Source organism: Sodiomyces alkalinus, assembly GCF_003711515.1.
Source record: "Sodiomyces alkalinus F11 unplaced genomic scaffold SODALscaffold_2, whole genome shotgun sequence".
Classification (NCBI taxonomy): domain Eukaryota; kingdom Fungi; phylum Ascomycota; class Sordariomycetes; order Glomerellales; family Plectosphaerellaceae; genus Sodiomyces; species Sodiomyces alkalinus.
This window is the reverse complement of record NW_021167080.1, coordinates 625,454-648,078: the sequence shown is the minus strand read 5'-3', so window position 1 is coordinate 648,078 and position 22,625 is coordinate 625,454. Positions and strand designations below refer to the sequence as shown.

Sequence of the window (22,625 nt, the reverse complement as noted above, 5' to 3'; positions counted from 1 at the left end):
GCGCTTAAGGCTTTAGTGCCTAAGCTACGGGTAGCAGGGCGTTCGAAGCCGTGGTAGACTACAGAGCTAAAGGCCCTGCGAACATCAGCTAACAGGGCCTTTAGGGCGTTTCGAAAGGCAAAAAAGGGGGCATCAGCCTCCTAGGTGCCTTTAGAAGCCTCCTAGAAAGAAGCTCGAAACGTCTACTATCGGGCGGTTAAAATAGTAAAAAACGACTACTAGGAGGCCTTTCTAGCCCACGCCGAAGGCCCTAAAATCTTTAAGGCCTATAACTATACGAAAAGCGGCCTTAACGCCAAAGTCCCACCGATTTAAACGCCTACGAAGTAGAAGGCCTATGCCTTCGAAGATAAATACAACGCCCTACTTCACACCCTTTTTCTAACACCTTCTTCTTCCGCCACCTAGGCCCCTAAAGCCCCTGTATCTACAGGCCTTTTAGGGGGCCTAGGCCCCTCCTACCCTTCGAACGGCCCCTAAAGCCTGACTAGATCACGCAGTAAGGGCCTTAGAAGACCGTGGGAATGGCCTAGCCTCTAGGTTGCCAAACTATGGCGCGCTATATTTGGAGCTGCTAACGGGAAAGCCCTAGGGCCTAATATAATTAGTCTAGAACCGATCTAGCAGGCCTATAAGGTTATCCTCGCCTCCTTTTTATAAGCCTATTCAGCACTATTTATAGCAGGCCACTACCCTACCTGCTAGAAACAAGTCCTAGGGGTCGTTTTACCGAAATCGGGAAAGAAGGACTATTCTAATCCTAAGTCTTATAGGATTATAGCCCTTCTAAACTACCTAGGTAAAGTCTTCTAAAGGGTTTTAGCTACTACGCTTAGCTTTATAGCTAATACCCGCGACGACCTTCTACACCCTAGTTAAATAGGGGGAAGAACATAACGCTCTGCTATCGATATAGCCCTTCTCCTCCTCCACTATATCGAAAAACAGCGTAAATCACGTCAAAATCCTATAATTTCTACGCTATTTGTAGATATTAAAGGAGCCTTTAATTATATCGCCTATCCCTAGCTACTTAGGACCCTTTAGGAACTGTAACTACCCTCGAACCTAGTTAAATAGATAACCTCTTTTACAGAAAACAGGCGAATCTAACTAGCCTTCAAGGGGCAGGTCCAGCAGCCTACCCCCTTAAATATAGGGGTTCTATAAGGCTCCCCGGTTTTCCCTATCCTTTCTGTAATTTATATTAGAAAGGTTATAACAGGACCGGATTTTTAGGGTCTTTAGTTATCCTATATCGACGATTTTCAGCTATCTATAGCGTCTACGTCGACTAGGAAAAACTATACACCCCTAGAAAAAGCCGTAGCCTCCCTTTTCGACGTAGTAAATATTAACTAAGGCCTCTTCGACCTTTAAAAAACAGAGCTTATTCACTTCTATCGAAGACGCTCTAAAGAAGACACTCCGGTTAGTATAGGGGGGCACCTAGTTAAACCCGCGCTAGGTGCTATTAGGTGGCTAGGGGTCTGGTTTAATCCTAAGCTATCCTTTAAACCCTATATCGAAAAACGACTAAATTCGGCTTTAGGGGCCTTAAATAGGCTACACAGGCTAGCTAGCTCGTAGAGGGGCCTTTTCTTTAAGGCTCTACGGCAGCTATATATAGCCTATATAGCCTCTCTAGCTGATTTTGGCTCGTAGCTCTGGTAGGACCCTAAATCACCGAAAAAACACCTTATGGGTCGCCTAGAACGATTACAGTACGGGGCCCTAGTTAGAGCCTTAGGTGGTTTTAGGGGAGCCCCTTTACGGCCTCTAGAACTCGAAGCAGTAGTCCCCTTAGCGGCGGTTCGGTTAACGAGGTCTAATAGGCTTTATGCCTTTAGAACCTTAAAATTCCTACTAAACCACCCTATTAGACGCTAGCTCCTACTAAGCGAAAACTACGAAGGCGAAAACCACGAAGGCAAAAACCACGAAGGCCTTAACCGGCTATAGAACCTTCTGCTTAGTATATAGCTATTTAGGCTAGGCCTAGACATAGCGGCTTTAATAGGTTAGTCTTAAAATATCGAGGGCCCTTTAGCTAGGTGGGAGGCCCTCTAGGCTTCGGAACCCTTAGCGGATCAAAGGCCCTTTTTCCCTATACACCGGCCTATTATAGCTACTAACCCTGGCCCTGGCCCTGGCCCCGATACCCTCGATCAGAAAACAGCCCACCTTAAAGCCCTCGCTAAAATACAATAAGGCCTAGGGGAATAAACTGCTATTTTCTATACCGACGGCTCCTTAGGCCACCCTACTAGGCCCCCTAGAGGACCCTCGTAGGCTATAGCCGCTGTGATATAGTGGACTAATACCGGAAGGCCCTGTAAAGCTATAGGCTTTAACTTAGGGGCCGCTACCGAAGTCGCGGACGCTGAATTATACGCTATTCTTTGGGCGCTTTACGCTGCCCTAGAATAGTCGCCGAGGCCCCTAGATTGCTATATTTTTAGTTACTCCTAGGCACCTATTCAGAAGCTTCAGCGCACCTTATAGTAGGCTATAGAAGCTAAAGACCTTATCTCACGCCTTAAATAACTAGGCACGTTAGTTTCTGTATAGTGGTGCCCCTCGCATATAGGGATACAAGGGAACGAACTAGCGGATAAGGTAGCTAAAGGGGCGTTAAACCCCGAAAAAGCTACTAAATCCGTTAGCTTAGTTACCCTTAGCCACCTAAAACGCCGGGTAAATAAAGCCCTTATTTAAGACTGGAAAACCCTGTGGAATCATGAAGAAGAGGAGGAGAAAAGAGGTAAATCAGTTCGATTGGGCCGCCTATATAGGCGCCTAGTCCGCGATAACCTCCGTTTCTCCCGAAAGCCACTACTAATATAAGGCCCTAGGTGGGTAAAATCGGCTTTTACTTAGTTAAAAACCGGCTTCGGATACATGAAAACCCAATACAAAAGCGCCTATAACTGCACTAATGACCGCTATTCCTTTCCCGGCTCCCCTATACAGGATACAGCACACCTTATTCTTTCTTGCCCTTTTTATAAAAACGAACGAAGAGCCCTGCCAGAAGCCCTAGTAGGCCTACCGCTATCTCTGCCGCTATTATTCGGTACTAAAAGAGGAATACAGGCCTTATAAGACTATCTTTTAGCTACTAAAATAGCTTCGGCGGAGTAGTACAGGGCGCAAACCTCGGATTCTATAGTCTAGTTATTTTGCTTTGGTTTATTACCTATTAGGTCTATTAGGCAGATTATTATGGAGGATTTCCTTTGTTTATTACTACTACTACACTATTTTACTATACCTAGCTTCTGATAGCCTTTAGTCCTTAGGGCAAAAGGCGCCGCGCCATAGCTTTAGGGCTGCATGCGCGTAATGAATAAAAAAAAACATTTAGGTAGGGAGCCGACCGGTAGTATCGATATCGAATATATTAGCGAAGTCTTAGTATAGTTTAGGGAGGGCTCCCGGCTTAGAGGGGTAGGGGTTATCTTCTAAGCCTACTATAACCACGAGTTATACTAGTATAAGAGAGGATAGGGTTAAGACTATTATAGCCTCCTTAAAGGCTTTTCGTAGTTTTTATCGGCTTAAGATAATATAGAGGTTAGAGCGGGAGGAAAAGTAGGTCTAGGTGCTAGATTACTAATCGATTATAAGGTTAACGGCTCCTAGCTAAGGTTATCGTAGAATAATTTAAGGGCCCTTAGAATTAAGGTTTATATTATAAAACTTAGTATATTAAAGCTTTTTTCCTTTCCTAGAAGTTAGTCGCAACGATAATCCGGGTACTAAAGCTAAGGGTAGGTTTCTCTTATCTATCCGTAATCTAGGATATAAAGGGGGGGGGGCTTTAAAGGGGATTTAGTCTAAACTGAATATGGATCGGTCTAAAATATTAATATCGGCTCCCTTATCTAGGACAGCCAGGGCTTATACCTATTCCCTGCCTTACCAGAGGGAGACGCGTGCTTTTACCGGTATAGTAGTAGGTGCTACCGCTTAAGGCGGGGTTAATTCTTAAGGTATTTCGCCCATAATATAAGTTATTATTAGGCGTGTCGGCGAAATAGGTAATTTATTTAGATTAGCACGAATAGGAGTAAGGTAAATATTAGCGTAATACCCTTTCTAGTTATAGTTAAATTATATAATAAGTTTAATTAGGGTATAAAGGGGCTTAGCTTAATCTTATAGTTCTCCTATATTCTAGACGGGTTTAAAGTTACTAGTATTCTAGGGAAGGTTCCTTAGCTATAGCTAGTATAAGAGGTATTAGGCTACTATCTGTTTACAGGGGGCTTAACTTTTAGTTACTCGGCCCTTTTATACTCCTTATTATACTCTAGATAGGTTTTCGGGGTTCTATGCATAGATAAGATATAATCCCGGATTAGGGGTAAGACTCTTATAAGGACTATCTAAATTCGCTATTAGTCTAGCAGACGACTAAGGAGTTCCGCTTCTAAGGCTTCCTACTATTAGATAAACTTCGAAAAGGGTTCGCCGGGCTTCTAGTCTGAATAGTTATTAGTTTATATTTATAGCACGATCTTTAAGAGACACGTGTTATATTTATTAACTTATTTGCCTAGCTAGACTTTTAGGGCCTCCTAGGTAACCCGGGATAAGTTATTATTATAGGCGTACTAGAGGTAAGATTACTAGTATTCCTTAAGGTAATTCAGTAAGGAGGCTGTAACGTAATAGTTTTTAAGGCGTTATCGGGGCGCCTATTAGGGTTAATTATAAACCGTTACTTTACCTCCTAGATAAACGTCCGGTATTTAGCCTATAACTTGTTATTCTACTTAGCGACTATATAATTAACCTTTACCTATAAGCAATAGACCCTAGATCTAGTAAGGGGCCGGGGGGATTAGTATTAATATAGCCCTGGATAGTAGAAGAGGAGGGTATAAAGGACTAGATATTAGGAATAGAGCGATAGGTCTCTACGATACGTTATAATATAATAGCATAGCCGTTAAGGTTAGGGTAGTTCGTAGTTAGGGAACTAGCCCTAATGGCCTTAAGGGCGATAAGTCGGTGGATCTTATACTTCTACGCCTCCAATAACTCGAACCACTTAATCCGTTCCCCGATCTATATATGGGTTAGCTAGTTATAGGGGATACTTTTATAAGGTAGGCGGGACGGGGTAGGGGTAGGGGTAATAGAGGGCGTTACACGCTAAGGGGAAAGATAATAGGGATCAAGGTCTATCTCTAATTAGGGTATTACTAGATTATATTATACCTATATTATAGAGGGGCTTATTCTAAATAGAGTATCGATATTTTCGGGTGGTAGAAAGTTAGAGGGGCTAATTATATTATTCTGGCCGTAAGTGTTATTATTTTCGTGGGAAGATATCGTTTTCCTATCGATACTTCTTAACGGTCCTTATACCCTTTAGAAAGGTAAAGCGATTATTAGATTAAGTGGGTAGTTATAAGGCGTAAAAAGATAATAGCGAGAGGACTAAAAAAAGAGTAAGCGTAGATTCAGTAGTAGTAGTAGTTATAGCTAGTCTAAATCTAAGTAGTCCTAAAGAATTAGAATAAGTGCTACCTCTTTTTATACTAAGGAGGAGATATTATCTAAGTCTTTTTAATTTTATTATTATGATTCTTACTCCGCTATCCTATTTAATCTATAAAAGCCTAGTTTAGACTATACGGTCCTTCTCGGGTAGCTATAAAAGGGAAAACCCAGGATTCTGGGGAAAACCTCTATACTTCTCGTTAGTAAGAGTAATGCCGCTATAGGACCGATATAGCCCCGGTTCGTCCCTTCTATATATCTAGATTATACCTTTAGGCTAGTAGCTAACAGAAAGGGTAGTAGGTTATAGTTCGGGTTAGCCTAGACCGGTTATTAGTAAGGGGGCGGGGGCTAAAAAAGTGCCGCGGCGTCTCCGCCGTGTAGTAGCCGCGGCACGCTATCTCCGGCCTCCTTATATCCCCGGGGATCGTGCCTATTATTCTTTCTATTTAATTAATAAAGAGAAAAGGTAGGGTAGGCGTTCCTGCCTCCTTTAAGGGGAGGGGGGGGGGGGGGGGTGCCTATTATATCCGGCGGTAAGCAAGGAGGGCAAGGCTCTGCCTATACCCGTAAAGAATAGTAAATAGTTAATAAAGGGTAAGGTCCTCGTCCTTTTCCTTTTTCCCTTCCTATAACGCTATAAAGCTTATGATAGGTATTCCTTATTATATTCCCGCCTACAGTCTTATAGGCATACCGTCACGGTATTATACTAACTAATAGTAATATTTAGTTCTTTATTCTTAATTTATAATTTTTCTATCTAATTCTAGTATAGTCTATAGTTTATAGGTGGTATTATAGTAGCGTAGGGTTAACTAGGTAGTATAATAATAATAATAATAATAATAATTTTAATATTAACTATAAATATCGTCTTAATATAGGTATCTCTATATCGTGGTAGCGCCTTAGTGATAGCGTATTAATAGCCGTAGATACCTTCTTCTAGCAGTAATAATTATTATTATAAACGAGGTACTATCCGTGTTATACTATATATATACCCTAAAAGTATCGAAATAGTGTTATAGCGGCTAATATATAGTAGTTACTTATATTATAGTAAGCGTCTAAGAACCTACCCGGATAATATTAAAGCCTATACTAATAGTATAGGTATTAGTACTACGTACTTTTAGTGCGCTAATAGTTAACGTCTATATAAGAATATAAGTCGTCTTTATACCGTTAATATGCCGCCGGTATATTAAGGTAGTCTAACTAGTCGATAAGTCCCCCCCGCTACTAAACAGTAGTAATAATATCTTATAGATATTTATACCCTTTACCTATTAGTAAAGGCTACTAATACTAATAGTATCGTTACGGTAAGTAGTGTCCCATTAATATTGCGGTAGCATCTTATTAATAATCTATAGGCTAAGGAGCGTCTACAAACAGTGGCTTTATCCTTTAGACGGGCCGTCGCTTAGGCGCTACCTTCCGGTTATAGCTATAGCGGCACCTTATTAGTAGAAGTGGTTTTATAAGATATCCTTTACCAGACTCGTTACCTAAAGGGTATAATAGGGGTTCTTATAAACTATCACGTGTGCAGTCCTTTTTCGATTTCGCAATAGTGCCCCCGTAGTAGTAGTATAGCTAACTAGTTCCAGGGCCTTCAGTATATCGAAAGTAGTATTAACGCCTCCGAGGGGGGTAATACCGAGACTAGCAAGGAGTAAAGGGAGGGGGGGGGGGGTTTGACTCTATAACGCTTCGATACTACTAGGGTCCCGGCTTATCAGGCCCCTATTTAATACTAAACCAGACTATTATATTACCTCTTCCCCGCTACGGTACCGCCGCGTTCTTATAGGCTTCTATAAATTTAAGGGTAAGGCGGAAGTCGTTAAGCCTTTTCCGTTATAGGAATTACTTAGCTACCGCCCCGGCTTCTATATTATAGTCTAGTACGTTATATAGGTCCCCTTTAGTCGTGAGTAGTCTCCTTATAGTACCGAAAAGCTCCCTACGCTTATCCTCGGTTATATCCTAGTACTAGAGTATTACGTGCTCCGCTATTTCTACCCCCCCGTCGCCGTAAGGGCACCGCGTTATTAGAAATCCCGCCACCCTTACCTTAGCTAGGAAAGCTTATAGGCCTAGTCTTTCTAATCTAATCTAGGTAAGTGCGGAGCTTTATAGTTTAAGGAGTCCTTTATATTTCTAGAGGGTATATTATATTAGGGGGCGGTTTAGTGCTATTACGGTATAGGTATAGGGCCGCTGTACTTCCGCCTAGGCTTAACCCTATTCCCTTATAAGGGCTTTCCTCGGGGCTAAGGTTCCGGCCTAGGTTATTAAAGCGGTAAGCTATACCGTTTATATAAGGGTAGCTTAGGTCTTATAATACCGGTTTAGTATTATTAGAGCTATTATTACGGCGTATACTCCGGCTAATATCTTATTTTCGGTCCCCTTTTCTTATATCTAAAGGATCTTTAAGACACTTAGGCTTAAGAGGCATAGGTAAGGGGGGGGATAAAGGTCTTCTTTTGAAGGACCCTAACCGGCGTGGCCTTATAGGCTCCGGCTACTAATCGGAGGTATCGGTTCTATACCGCTATAAGTACTATTACGGGGCTATACCAGGGGCTGGCCCTTATCTTATAGACAGTTAAGACGTAATAGGTAATTACTAGTCTTACTACTATAAGGTATAATCTTTTTACGTCTATCAAGCTATACCTCTATACTACCACGCTAAGCCTTAAGAGGGCGTATATATAAGTGGCTAGTCGCCTTTTTACCTTTTTAGTATATTATCAGAAATCGAGTTTCATATTAAGCTAAACGCCTAGGAGCCTTATCGCCTCCGTTACCGGCACTAAAATAGTATTAAGGGGGAGCGGGGTAAAGGAGGGTTAGCGTGATTACGTGAAGGGGATATAGATATACTTAGTTAGTTCGAACTATAGTCCGCTTATTATCTTTTAATCTAAGTAAATTCGGTACACGGCGGCGCGGCGGTATTATATCTATACCTTTATCCTACTAAAGGCGATAATATTCGTGTCGTCTATAAGACCTATTATTATCGTTTTAGGGACCCTTTCTAGCTCCTTATAAAGGGTAAAGATATAAAGAATACAAAAGGTACAGGAGATCGGGGAGCCATATAGTATACCCCTATAAAAATACCGCGGGGGGGCTATTTCGCTATTAAGTAAAAGCTAGGCTATACGGTCTTAAAGAAAACTACTAATTAGGGCAGTAAGCTATTAGGGGAAGCCTTTCCTTTCGAGTACCTTAAGGAGGTAAGAGTAGGGGATAGTATCGAAAGCGCCTTTAATATCTAGTTAGAGTATTAAAGTAATACCGTTATAACCCTAGCTTACCCTTACGGCCTCCGTGACTCTTTATACTACTATCTTTATACTTTACCCGGTCCGGTTACTTATATATCCCTTTAGGAGGAGCCAATACTCCTCCGCTATAACGGCGATACGGTTAGCTAGTATCCCCTTAAGGACCTTACCTATTATATTAAGGAGTAATATTAGTCGCTAGCCCTTTACTATCTTATAATTGGCCGATAGCCGACCTTCCTTCTTAAGGACTATTATAATAGTATAATAGCACCTTTTCGGGTAATAGCCTACTTTAAGGCACGCTATAAAGATAGTACTTAGTCTTTAGTATAAGGGGGGTCTATATACTTTTAGGAGCCCTACTAGGAACCTATTAAGCCTTAGTGCCGCCTAGAGTTTAGTCTTCTTAAGGTGCCCCTATATATCTGCTACGGTAATATTATAGGGGATATCCTATCTAGGGGGGAATTCCGCGCCTAAGGGCCTAAGGGCGGTAAGGAGGGGGGTAAAGAACTTCCCATTAAGGATTTCGGCTTTCTTTACGTGTATAGTAGCTAGGTCATTATTATTATCTTAGCGTAGTAGCGGTACCGATAAGGCGTTTAGCGGTACTCCCCCTTTAGTTTATACCTATTTCTATAATCGCTAAAGGAGGTTATCGTTCTTCCCGGTTAAGTAGAGTAGGTGCTATTAGTATAGCCGCTTCGCTATTACTATAGTCTTATCTTAGCTCCTCTCCGCTTCCTAGAACTTATCCTATCGGTTCTGGGTCTTCCTAGATATATATCTATAGTAGAGGCGTCTCGCCTCCGAAGTAAAAGCGGTTAGCTCCGCGTTCTACTAAGGGATAGGTAGGAGTCTAAGGGTACCCCCGTGGCGGCGCGGTACGGCCTTATCGGCTAGGGTCGTAAGATATCTCCTAGTATTATAAAGGGGCCGGTCTATTATAGTTATATAGTAGCGAGCTAGGGGTCTTATAAGGGGTTAAAGTCCTTCTAGACCTAATAGGGCCTGATTAGGTTCTATAGGAGTATTATCGCGGTGCTCGCCGTGGTATCTATCTTGATATAGGTTCGGGCTATTTATAAGTAGTGATCCGACCCGATAATAATCTTATTAGGGCCGCTAAAGTTATAGCGGAGCCCTTATATCGCCTATACAAGGTTAATAGTACTAGCACGCCGGTCCGGGCGGTACTATATAGTAGTTCCGGTGGGGTTACTAGGTCTAGGTTCTACCGGGTTATAAGGGTAAGTAAGGTATTAGCCCGGGGGTAGTATCGTAGTGGCTATAATTATAGGCGATGGTATAGGTTAAAGTCCCCTATAAGGATATAACGGCCCCGCGGCGGTACTATATTAAATATATCTTATAGGTGTGTATTCTAAGGGGTCCTAGCTAACTAGTAGTTCTCTAAGTAGATTAACTAGATTATAAGGGCGTTATCTCTAGTCCTGAATATAATCGCGTAGGTATCGTGGTAGGCCTACCACGTCTATATATTTAGCGGGTATCTCTTATAGATATATAGGAGGGTAGAGCCCCCTCCTTAGATTAGCCGGTATACACTTTAGGAGGGGTAGGCAGGGCTTTTCGTAAAGGGGTTAAGGCCGGGTTCCTGGATTACTATTATATCGTACTCGGCGCGGTACCGAAACTAGAGCTCCTACCACGCCTAACTCCTCTCTATATTCTATAAAAGGACGTGGATTCTTATTAATTAAAAGGGGGGGCGGGGTTAAGATAGTATACCCGGTATAACCGGGGTCTAGCTCTAGGGCTCTTACTACGGTACCTTACTAGCCCTGGTCTCTATCTCCTAGGCAGGGGTACCTGATAAGTATATAATAGAAATAAGGGTAATTAAAGATTAAGTCCTCTTAAAGATTAAGAACGATAAAACAATTCAATAGAATATAAGCAGGCGGATATTACTAGCAGAATAGCTCTAGCTGGAAGAGAATTAAGACTTTACAATAGACTATCTATCTAGGAGCTATTAGATCAATCAGAATAGAGTCGTTTTAGTAGAGCGCCGAGCTTATAACGATTAGAATATAAATTGAATACCGAAAATTATATATATATTTATCTAAGTAAGGTTCGTAGTACTTTATAAGGATACATAACTATTACGAAAAAGCAGGGGAAATAACTATAGATATATATAATCAAGGTACTCCACACGTGTAACATAATACAGTTTATCATACCTCGATAAGGTGGCTGAGGACATCTGACATTATAACAAAAAACGCCCGCTCCCCTGGAAAGTACCAAATACATTAGATGATCTGCTTCGAGGCGATACGCATTGCTGTGCCGGCTACCTGTGACAATGCCAATATACCTAGACGCCTCCGTCTGTTACCTTCGGTTTCTTGTCCCGGATATTATTGTAGTGGACGATGCCCAACTCCTTGTCTCGAGTAAGTTGTTCTAGGTCTCTCTCACTGACTGTCACACCTTCAACCTTCTTCACTCGTTTTCCTTCGTGGAAGATCATCAGACCGCCGGTAGCAGCCGCCCCGCATGCTAGGGCGACAAACAACCCCACCGCCCATGCCGGTCTGTCGAAACGGTTCATCCCCCACATGAACCCAGACAAGACACATTGGAGGAATGTGTTGCTGACATTGAACCATATGACGAAGTCCATCTTCCAAATTGAGGTGGGCGGCGCGCGGATGCCGGTTAGTGGCGGATCCGGAATCTTACTCTGTGGTAAGGGAATGCTGAGGAGATCGGGGCTCAAGTCATTTACGTTGTTTGGTCCAACGTCGACTGGAAGCAGGTCGGAATCTCGAAGCCGAAACCAGCTGCGATGGATGCCGGCCAGGCGACGCAGAGAGTCGGCATCAGAGTTGACGCGGTACCGAAGGAGGAAGTAAAGATCCCTGAACCTCCAAGGGGCCAACCCGAATCCTGTGACGCAAAATAATGCATTCATGATCTGCGAATCTATTTCGATCCATTTGCGGCGAGGTGAATTAATGTCATCACAGCTGGGATAACACATAGCCGGTGCTGCGTTGACGAGTAGCAGGAAGAGTTTGCCTCCCCAGGCTACAACTAGCAGTCCATACAGGACTATAAAGAAGCCAATAGGAGTCCAAGTATATTTCCAGAAAGCGATGGCACCGAGACGAAAAGATTCCTTCCACGAGTGAGCGGGAGGGAAGTGGTAGCCGTTCTCAAAGGGGCCCGTGAGTGGATGTTTGGCAGAGACTTTAGGAGCCCCTGGGGCTGCGACGGCTGGTGGTCGTTGCTGGCTGCTCACGAGCTCGGAACTTGCCCCAGCGTGTGGGGAGGTCTCGGACCTGTGCTCTTCACCACAATCTTCGCGTTTTTCTTTGCGATAGCCACCGTAGTGTCAGCAACCTTCCATTCTGGTGACTGGACGGTCGATGGAGTATGCTTGGGAGGTGACTGGTTACCTTGACATCCATGGCAATCCGTCACCATTGTCCTCGTGGTTGAGGACATGAGACCATGGAATACGAGCTTCGTAAATACCGGGAGACGACCGACTCGTTCGGGAGTTGATAATATGATCTGGCACGGTCGCAATCCGTAAATATTGATCGAAGGGCTATCGGGGTTGCTTGCAGTTTCGACACGCAAGGGTCGTCTGAATGCGAGATGCTGACGGGAGATAAAATAGAGTGCGGCAGCTCTGATCAGGGAAACGTGTTCCTCGTCCGTTTCACCCTGTCCGGAATATGGGAAAGGCGGCAAAAGACTCGTTCCAGTGTCTGCGATCTATTCGTGGAATAGAAGCTTTCCAATTTCGTAGGGTCAGGCAGAAGAATCAAAAGAGGTACTAGGTATTGATCTGGGCATAAAGGGTCCTAAGGGAAGTTGCTACGTTGGGTGGGAACGAGTTAGAGGGGCTCGCTGAGTCGCTCTCTGAGATGTGGGTAATGATTTCACATGTAATATGAAGGGTATTGTGCTTGGTGTTCCTTGGTCAGGGCGTCGTCATCAAGGTTCTCGAACCAAGTATCCGTACGACGATCGACGTCAGGTAACTGACGAAATCATTACACTCCAAGTGTGCGGCTGTTCAATCCAAGTGTTACGGACATACCTCCCCCAGGGTTTTAAAGGTTAGCTGGTGAATTCGCCCCACATCCTGTTATTCATTGGATTAGCCTGCCAATCCGTACTTTTACACCTATTTTATATTGATAGGTACAAAGATATATGACTATCTTGAGAATGATCGTGGAACTACCCTAGGGGTGATAGTTGTCGCATGGGCACACGGACCACGGCGTGGTCCCTAGGGGATCCATGCCTGACTAAGGGCTTCCGATCTCGGGGACCTCAGGCATCAGGATATGACAAGGGAGGATACCCGAAAAGACCGGATAGGATCTAAATAATACAGTACCTATAACAGAGTCTTTACTACCTAGATTAAGGGTATAAAAGACTTATATAAGTATAACTTAATATAATATATATATATATATATATATATATATAAGATTTCTGCTCTATTAAGTTAATTATATAAATGATATTTTAATATACGATAGCTATAAGCCCAGTTTATAATGCTTAAACGATAGATATTAATAAGGCTACCCCTATTCTATTATAAAAGTAATTATGTTTTATAAGTACTCTTTAAATAACTACTATTAACCTAATTAGAGTCATTAAGCGATTAATTAACCTACTAACCTACCTATTAATTAATTAATTAATTAACTGATAAACCAGTAAAGATATCTTCTAATATATCTAACACTAATCAGACAGCGGCCACTATTACCCTTATTAACTAAAGGGATTAGGCGATATAGGAGCACGCCGTACGCGGTAAATCTACCTCCTATTAGGATAACTATCTTAATCTAAAGCTAAGCGATACGGAGGCCGATGCCTACCTACTTCTTAAGCCTATACTACCTAATATTCGTAAATATAAAGCCCTTATCGTGGACCTAGACGCGGCGGAGGAGACCACGGCTATTACGTCTTCTACCGTTACGCTAAAGGGCGATAAGGCCACCGATACTATAGACGCCGCCGCCGCCACCACGGCTACTATGGCTATTACGGTTATTATAGCTATTACGGCCGCTAATAAAAGAAGATAACCGTTTATAGGAAGGCTATAGCCGTAATAAAAGAACTATTAATAAGGACGCCTATATCTATTAACGACCCCTCCGAAAAGGGGCGTACACGCTACTATAAGATTGCCGCGTATACGGTGAGGAAAAGGCAGACTACGATACGTAATAGAAGGAAATTATTAAGGTACGCCTATATATCTAAAGGACCGTTTATACTGTGTTATATAACCTCCTTATATAACCATAGGATAATAACGTAAATAACCTATAAGCCTAGATTACTCTCCTTTATAGGTATATAAGACTCACCCTTATAGACCTCTATAAGGAAGCCTTAATCCTATATTAATAATATACTACGTCTATAAAGGCTATATCTAAGGATATAAACGAGTAGGGTATAAGCTAGAAAATAGCGATAATATACTATAAATATATAGGCGTTTTAGAGCTATTAAGCGCGGACTATTAGGCGGAATAGACGTTAAAAGCTATTAGACCTATTGCTTAGGAATAGAGTAATAATTACCTAGTAAATAACTACGATAAGATTACGGAAAATAAGCTAACGATTAACGATTTTATAAAGACTCTAGGGGCGGTTCTTAGTAATATAAAGAACCTATAATCCGCTACTATAAAGCCTAGAGTCGGGAGAGGCACTTTTAATACCCTTCGGAACCTCCCCGATACTAAGGATACTGCTAATAATAAAGCTAATAAGAAGTGTCCTTGTAGTGATACGTCTATAAAGGCTATCCCTCCCGTGATAAAGAGGCCTTACGAGATATATAAGAATACTTATTCTACCGTCGTCTATTAGTAGATAAGGCCGGATATACACCCTTATACCTAGCGTAGCCGCGAAGATATTCCGAAGGTTATAGAAAAGAAGATACGTAACTATAGTTTTAAAAGCCGTGTGGATACCGCGATATAGAAGAGGCGGGAAGCCTTAAGGGGCTACCACCGCTAGTAAAATAAAGGAGGTCCAGGCAGATTAACTCTATAATACTACGCCTATTATAACTACTATACTATAAAATCAGCAGGTTACTAAGCCGGCCGTAACTATAGTTTCAAAAGACCTATCCGTTACCGCGACGGGGTAACTAGACGTCTACCCCTCCTAAGAAAGGGGGGTAGCGCGCCCTTATATATCGATACGATTAAAATTATAATAGAGGGTATCTCTTTTTATTAAGTAAGCTAAAGCACTATTATACTACGCGATCCTAGACTTAGGATTGTTAATCCACGTCTTTAATAATTAAGGCCGTTTTACGACTATTAGACTACCTACTAATACTTTATCTTTATTACTCTAAGTAAGAACCTATAAGGCTCTTATTCTCGGGTATAAAGATATTAAGCTAAGGGTATAATCCCTATCCGGTATAAAGAGGCTACTACGCCTACGCGATACCGTGTACTATAAGGAGTTTATTACTATTACGGGCTATAGCCCGCGGAATAGTCCCCGGTAGTGGCCGGGACCAAGAAGCACGGACCCCCTAGTAAGGCCCGTGCGATCCTATATATACTTAGCCGCCTATACACCACGTAGACTTTTCTTTTCCTCCTTTCCTTCCTTAGTTCGAATAAACTATATTTTCGACCTTAATACGTGAATAACTTTTGATAAGCCGTTACAATTACTAATATCGTCTCGGAACGCTAGCTACGCCTATAAGGCTACCGCTAGGATACTATAAATAATACTATTATTTGCTCTGCCGACGACCGGCCTACCTATAAGCTCCTAGATATCTATAGCTAGTATATAATCGAACGCGCAGAAGTTACCGCTACCGTGTTTACGGTTTCGGCACGGTATCCACGCGACGATCCGTATAGAAGATGACGATAGCCGTGGTAACTATAAAAGACTATAGCATAAAGATAGTATAAACGCCTCGGCTACTACGGCGTAGATACCCTTATAAAGATCGTTAACGCTACCTAGGGGGTAAGGATTAAGGGGCCGCGAACCGTAGAGTATAACGTGTACGGGTAATCGTAAATGCCTATATAGGTTAGGAGGATACTATCCCTTTACCCGTTAAGGCCCGGCGAAGTCCTAGCTATCGACTTTAACGATCTGCAAGAGTTGGAATTACTAGGCGGCCTATATAAGTCCATTATATTCGTTATAGACGTGTTTATAGGTTATACGTAGGATTACTACCTATAGAAGAGAGACTAAGGCTCTATCCTTTATACGTTAAAAGACGTTTTTACCCTGCTTAAGACCTAATTCGACATTAGGCTATATATTCTATAAGCCGATTCCGAGATATTTTAGTATCTAGAAGTCGTTACTTTCCTCGCTACTAAGGGGGTAGAAGGCTAGCTATCGGCCCTATACTTATAGGATTAAAACGGCGTTATAGAACGGATTAGAGATATCGTTAAAAGGAGGGCGAGGGCTATAAGGCTTAAAGCTAATCTGCCTATATCTATCTCGCCTAAGATCTTTAAGATTACTATATATCTATATAACAGAGCCCTATAACTTATTAACGAGTAAAAGATATTATACGAAGGCCTACGCAGCAGTCAACCTAACCTCGTGTACCTATAAGTATACGGCTATAAAGTCTTTATAAAAACGCGTAATACCTAAGCTAAAAGGAACCGCCTATAAAGGCTAGAACCGAAGGTATAGATCGGTTATCACGTCGGATACTATTCCTTAAAAAGCTTCCGCGTATAGCTACTATACCTAATAGATGTTATTACTATAAGAGATATAAGCTTTAATAAAGATAAGACCTTTAACGTTATAATTAAAACGCTATAAACTATGGCTTCCGCCAAGGAAATTAGGGAATACCTATAATCTATCCGTATTACCTAATTTAATAATATAGCGACCGCAAATAGGCTATTATTAAGGGGTATAGCCGTAGACGTATTAGATCTTAAGTCGGAAGACTCTAACGCCACCGGTATTACTACGGACAAAGGCGAGGCCGTCGTTATTACTATAAGAGAGGCTACCGCTATTACTACGGGCACCGCTATTATTACGGATACTACTATTATTTTAGGAGAAGACTACGCTACCGCTATTACTACGGATAAAGGCGAGGCCGTCGCTATTATTACGAAAAAGGCTACCGCTATTACTATAGACACCGCTATTACCACGGAAAATAATACCGCTATTACTATGAATACTCCACGATTTACTACTACGAGGTTTAAACCGTTTCCCACGCCTCTAATATCCCTGGAAGATCCTACGCACGCGTTCCTTATAGCGTTAGCGGTGTTCCAGGGCGTGAAGGTAGAAGAAGATAATAACTATTAATAGGCAGCCGTGGATACCCCTAGGGGGTGCCCGGCGGCCGTACACCCGTTAGCCGCGCGCCTATTACCCGTGCGCCTATTTAGTATAAGAACTATTATAAGCCTCTACACGACTAAGAAGATAGAGAATAATAATACCTAGGAGGCGTTCTTTAACACTAAAAGGACTTGAAACCCTATACGTATAAGGAAGCAGGCTATTAACGATAATAACGTCGGTGCTATAGATCCCTCTCCCTCTAATACCTCTTAGCCGCTATCGTATGTAACCCATAAGGATATCAGGTGCCTGTAGCAGTGGTCATAATGGGTTCCTAGTGTGAACCCATAGGGGTCCAGGCGTGCCCAGTCTAAGACCCCTCGAGGCATAAATAAAGCAGTTATCACACTAGTAAACAGAATAGTCCCTCGAAGCAAATAAGGTAGCCCTCGAGGAAGTAAATAAAGCAGTCCTCGAGGAGTAGCGGAGAATAGTCTTAAGGAGCGGAGGAGCCTCCCCTTAGAAAAGGGAGGCCAGCGATTAATCTAACTCTTTAGCTACCCCTATACTTTCCTATCGTGATTCTATCGTGATCCTACCTGGTTCCTTACTTAACCCTATCTTTTCACTCTTTACGACTACCTATTTAATATTTTAATCGCTCTACCTTTAAGGGCGCGAAGACCATTAAGGAGAGTTATTAAGATATCTAACTATCACGAAATAAACGATCCTACCTGCGATTTTAACGAGGCTGCTAGTTAGTTTAAGCGATAGCTCCGCGATAGCGAGACTGCCTTTATAGAAGGCGCCCACGACCCCGCTAACAAGGAATATAACGGGAATACACTAGGAACTAACACGGCCCCCGTATCTGCTACCGCACCGGTACCTATTCCTACGTCTACTACTACTTCTATCCCTATCGCTAGCATTACCTCTACCACTAATACTACCCCCGTCCCTCCTATAACCACGACAGGACCCGCGTATAACCCTAACCTGCCCCCGTATACGAACGTTAACCTAGCCACGCTAACGGAGGAATAACTAGACGAACGCGTTAAATAGATAAAGGCATAGAACCACCATAAGCGTAAGCTCGCGTACCTTACTAAGCTAGAGGCGGACACTACCGCCGCCACTACTACCGCTACCACCGCTATTAATCCTCCTATTAACCCTAAGCTAGTCGATACTACTATCCACCGCCGTATAGCCGAACCCCGTTATCGTATCGTCGCGACCCTATCAGGATCCTAGTATACCTATAATATATCTATAACGTCGTTTATACACGGATCCGCTATATAGGCTAAGTTTAATTTCCCCTTACCTAAATATGATAGTGTATCCTAGGCTAAGTATCGCACGTTTATCTAAGAGACGAATTAGCGGTTTAACCTAGATTCCTAGTCCTTCCCTACAGACGCTACGAAGAACTACTTCGTTATATTATGCCTCCCCTATTACCTTAAGGAACGCTAGTAGGCTAAACTACGATATAAGTACGATAGCAACTCTAATAGGGTTAGCTAGGCCGCCCTAAGAGCCTGGCTATCCCGCTAGGTTAACGATAACGATACCCGCCTACGGGAAATAGCGGTATAGATCCAGAGCGAGTCTATCTCCTCCTAGAGAGAGGGAGAATCTTACGCTAAATCCATATAACGGTAGGAAGCCCTAGAGTCGGAACTACTGGGCAAGCTCCCAGACTAGTAGAGGATTTAGATAGTGCTAACGAGGGTGCTTCCGCCTATTCGGGACTATATAGTGTCTATAGGGGTTCCTAAGGACTATTAGGACCTAGCCCCGGCCTATTATAGGGCTAAGGCTTTAACCGTTAATAACGGACTGGCCGTTACTCGAGCAGACTTCTAGTCTAATACCTAATAACGTCGTTTCCGTTCGCGTGCCCCGGGACAGAGTACCCAGACAGTCACCTACGGTTCCACTAATACTCCCGCGCCTATCCCTACGCCTACGCCCGCGCCTACCCCTAATTACCCTATATAGCCTAAGCCGTTATCGCTATCCCCGTCCCCCCGTTACCTTAACTCTATTACTTACTTTAACTATAATAAAAAGGGGTATTACGCCACTATATACCCTAGCTATAGGCAGCGCTCGACTAATAACGAGTAACCCGAATACCTAACCGGTATCTACCTCTCGCCCCACGGTTAGCTGTATTATAGGCGAGGTGCCCTAAGAACTATACCCGCCTCGGACTACCCCTACTACTATACTAGTAAAGGCACGCGTATCCTTTCGCCGAGGTAAGGAATAGGTATAGATATCGACTCTCCTTAATAGAGGCGCCAATATTAACGTTTTGCATCGGTCCCTCCTAGGACCTAGTTAGGTTCCTGATAGGTCCCCGGTTCCGGTGTCCTGGATTACGGAAGGATAAATAAAGATAACTCTAGGATCCCTCTACAGGAATATCACCACTACCGACTACTAGGGTCGGAAGAGAGTATAGCGCGCCGAGTTCCACGTTATATAGCTTGATCCCTAGGGCGCCCGTATAATCCTAGGAAGACCGTGGCTTATAGCCGTTAACCCTAATATTAATTAGTAGTGTAGTATATAGACCTATCCCTTATCCTACGCGGAGCTTAGTGTGGTTATATCCCTAAGAGAGCTACGTAGGGTAGTTAGATAAGCTAAGTCTATCCTTACCCTAACCTATATAGGTTCTACGCGGGGCCTATATATCGGCTATATCGGCCTAATAGAAAACCTTTTAGTAGGACGTAGAGATAAATTCTTAGGAGATAGGGCCTACCCTAGCCTAGACAGGGACCTAGCGGCCACCCCCGTGCTACCGGAATAATACTAAGACTTCGCTAACGTTTTTAATATCGAAAACGCCGGACGTCTACCGACACACTAGTAGTAGGACTATGCTATTAAGATCGAGGAAGGAAAGAAGCCTCCCTACGGTCCTATTTATCCCCTCGCCGCTTAGGAATTAGAAGTGCTACGTTAATACTTATAGGACGCCGTTACGAAGGGATAGATTAGACCGTCTACTAGCCCGGCCGGTACCCCTATCCTATTAATTCCTAAGAAGGGTGGTAAGCTACGCTTATATATTAATTATAGGGGGTTAAATAAGGTGACTATTAAAGACCGTACCCCCCCGCCCCTTATCCACGAAATCTTGGATCGGTTATCTTTAGCGTAGTACTACACTAAGCTGGATCTTAAGGACGTATACTATCGGCTCGGTATAAGGGCAGGTGATAAATAAAAGATAGCGTTCCGGACGAAATACAGTCACTACGAGTACCTCCTTATGCTATTCGGATTAACCAACGCCCCCGCGAGCTTCTAACAGTATATTAACCAGGCGCTAACAGGCCTCGTTGACACTATTTACGTTATATACCTCGACGATATCCTTATCTATAGTAAGGACCTAGTCACCCATCGCGTGCACGTCCGCGAGGTCCTTATAAGGCTTAGGTAGTAGTCCCTATATACTAACCCCGATAAGTATAAGTTTAAGACCCGCGATATTAAATTCCTAGGGTTTATCTATAGCCTAGACGGGGTATAGATGGATCCGGCTCGCGTTAAGGTAATCCGCGACTAGGAACTCCCTAATAGTATTAAGAAGATATAGGTCTTCCTAGGTTTTACGGGGTTTTATAGACGTTTTATTCGGAACTACTCAAAGATCGCCGCTCCTCTTATAGACTATTTGAAAGGGGGCTATATAGGGGTCCTCGTGCTTTCCTAGTAGGCCTAGACCGTGTTCGAGGAAATAAAACTGATATTCTGGAAGGTATTAGTCCTGCGGTATTTTAATCCTGCTCTGCTAATACGTATTAAGCCCGACGCTTCTGCTTTTATAATTAGGGCCGTTATTAGTTAGCTCGAGGGTAGGCTCTAGAGGCCTATTATATTTATATCTCGTAAGCTCCGCGGCGCCGAGCTTAAATATAGTATACCCAATTCTAAGCTTATAGCTATTATTAAGTCTTTTCGGACGTGGCGGTATTACGTGGCCTATAGTTAAAGCCCTATAGTAGTCCTGATAGACTATCTAAACCATCGCTACCTGCTAGATAAGCCGAAGCTTAAGGGGTAGCACGCGCGGTGGCTTAAGGAGCTCGCCCTGTTTAATCTTAAGATTCGGCACTATCCGGGGACGTTAAACCCCGTGGATAGATTATTAAGGAAGCCCTAACACACGCCCTATAAGCGCGCCCTGGTTACTAACCGGGCTAAGGCAGTAGAGTCTTTTTCGAAGCGTTTTATTATAGGGTATATCGGGAACTAAGGTAGTTCCCGTACTGCCCTAATTTCTATTCCCGCTCTTAACTCCCCCTTATTAAAGGTAGTAGAGGTATAGGCGGATAATCTCTCTTCAGAGCCCTTATTAAGGCGTTTTATTTTAGGCTATATCGGGAACTAGCATAGTTCCCGTAATAGCCCCGAGTATAATTTTCCCGCTCCTCCTACCTTAGTAGTCGAGACGTAAGCGGATAACCTTTCTTTAGAGCCCGCCCCTCCTATTTTAGTGGTAGAGATATAAGCGGATAATATTTCTTCGAAGCGTTCTGCCTTAGGCCTATATAGGACCTAGGATAGTACCCGCGCTATTCCCGCTCCTCCTATCTTACCGGAAAAGGTGGTTAAGACGTAAGCGGATAATCTTTTTTTAGAGCCTATATCGAGGCAGTTTATTTTAGGCCTTATCACGAACCAGCGTGGTTCCCATATTACTCCCGATTATATTTCCGCTCTTAATTCCCCTACCTTACTAGAAGAGGTAGTAGAGGCGTAAGCGGATAACCCTTTTTATACTAGGTGGCATAAAGCCCACGGTAACGATACCACGTACGGATAATAATCTAGGAGTAGTAGTATCCTTCGTTTTAAGAATCGCGTTTTTATACTAGACTACTCTGGCCTCCGATAAAAGGTCTTATAGTGTTTCTATAATACACCTAGCGTGGGTTATTATAGGGTTATAAGGACTATTAAGAGGATTTCGGACTTTTACTTTTAGGATTATTTACTTAGGGATATCCGGCAGTTCGTGCCTACCTGTACTATCTATTAGCACACTAAGCCGTGGCACTATAAGCTATATAGCGAACTAGCGAGTCTTCTAATGCCTTAGCGCCCCTTTATAGAGATATCTATTAACTTTATCACGGGCCTACCGCCGGTTTATAGCGCGGCTATAGACGGGAAACGGGATACTATTCTTATAGTAGTGTGCCGCCTAATAAAGTACTCGATTTATATCCCCTAGAGTAGTGGCCTAATAGTAGAAGGACTTACTAAGTCTTTATAGTATTACATCTTCCGCACTTTCGGCCTACATAACGGTATTATCTTAGACTAAGGCTTGCTATTTATAAGTCGCTTTTAGGTAACCTTATA

The 22,625-nt window shown here is 42.9% G+C and overlaps 1 protein-coding gene across 1 annotated transcript; it reads right to left on the bottom strand.

Annotated features, from left to right (window-relative positions):
- Nucleotides 1-1,770: 1,770 nt before the first annotated feature.
- On the bottom strand, nt 1,771-21,954 carry SODALDRAFT_356102 (hypothetical protein; the record flags this gene model as incomplete). The annotated part of the gene is made up of 5 exons (XM_028613884.1): nt 1,771-1,779; nt 11,206-12,147; nt 12,216-12,576; nt 12,768-12,865; nt 21,940-21,954. The coding sequence occupies 5 exons, from the start codon at nt 21,952-21,954 to the stop codon at nt 1,771-1,773; spliced, it is 1,425 nt and encodes a 474-aa protein (XP_028467965.1).
- Nucleotides 21,955-22,625: the final 671 nt, after the last annotated feature.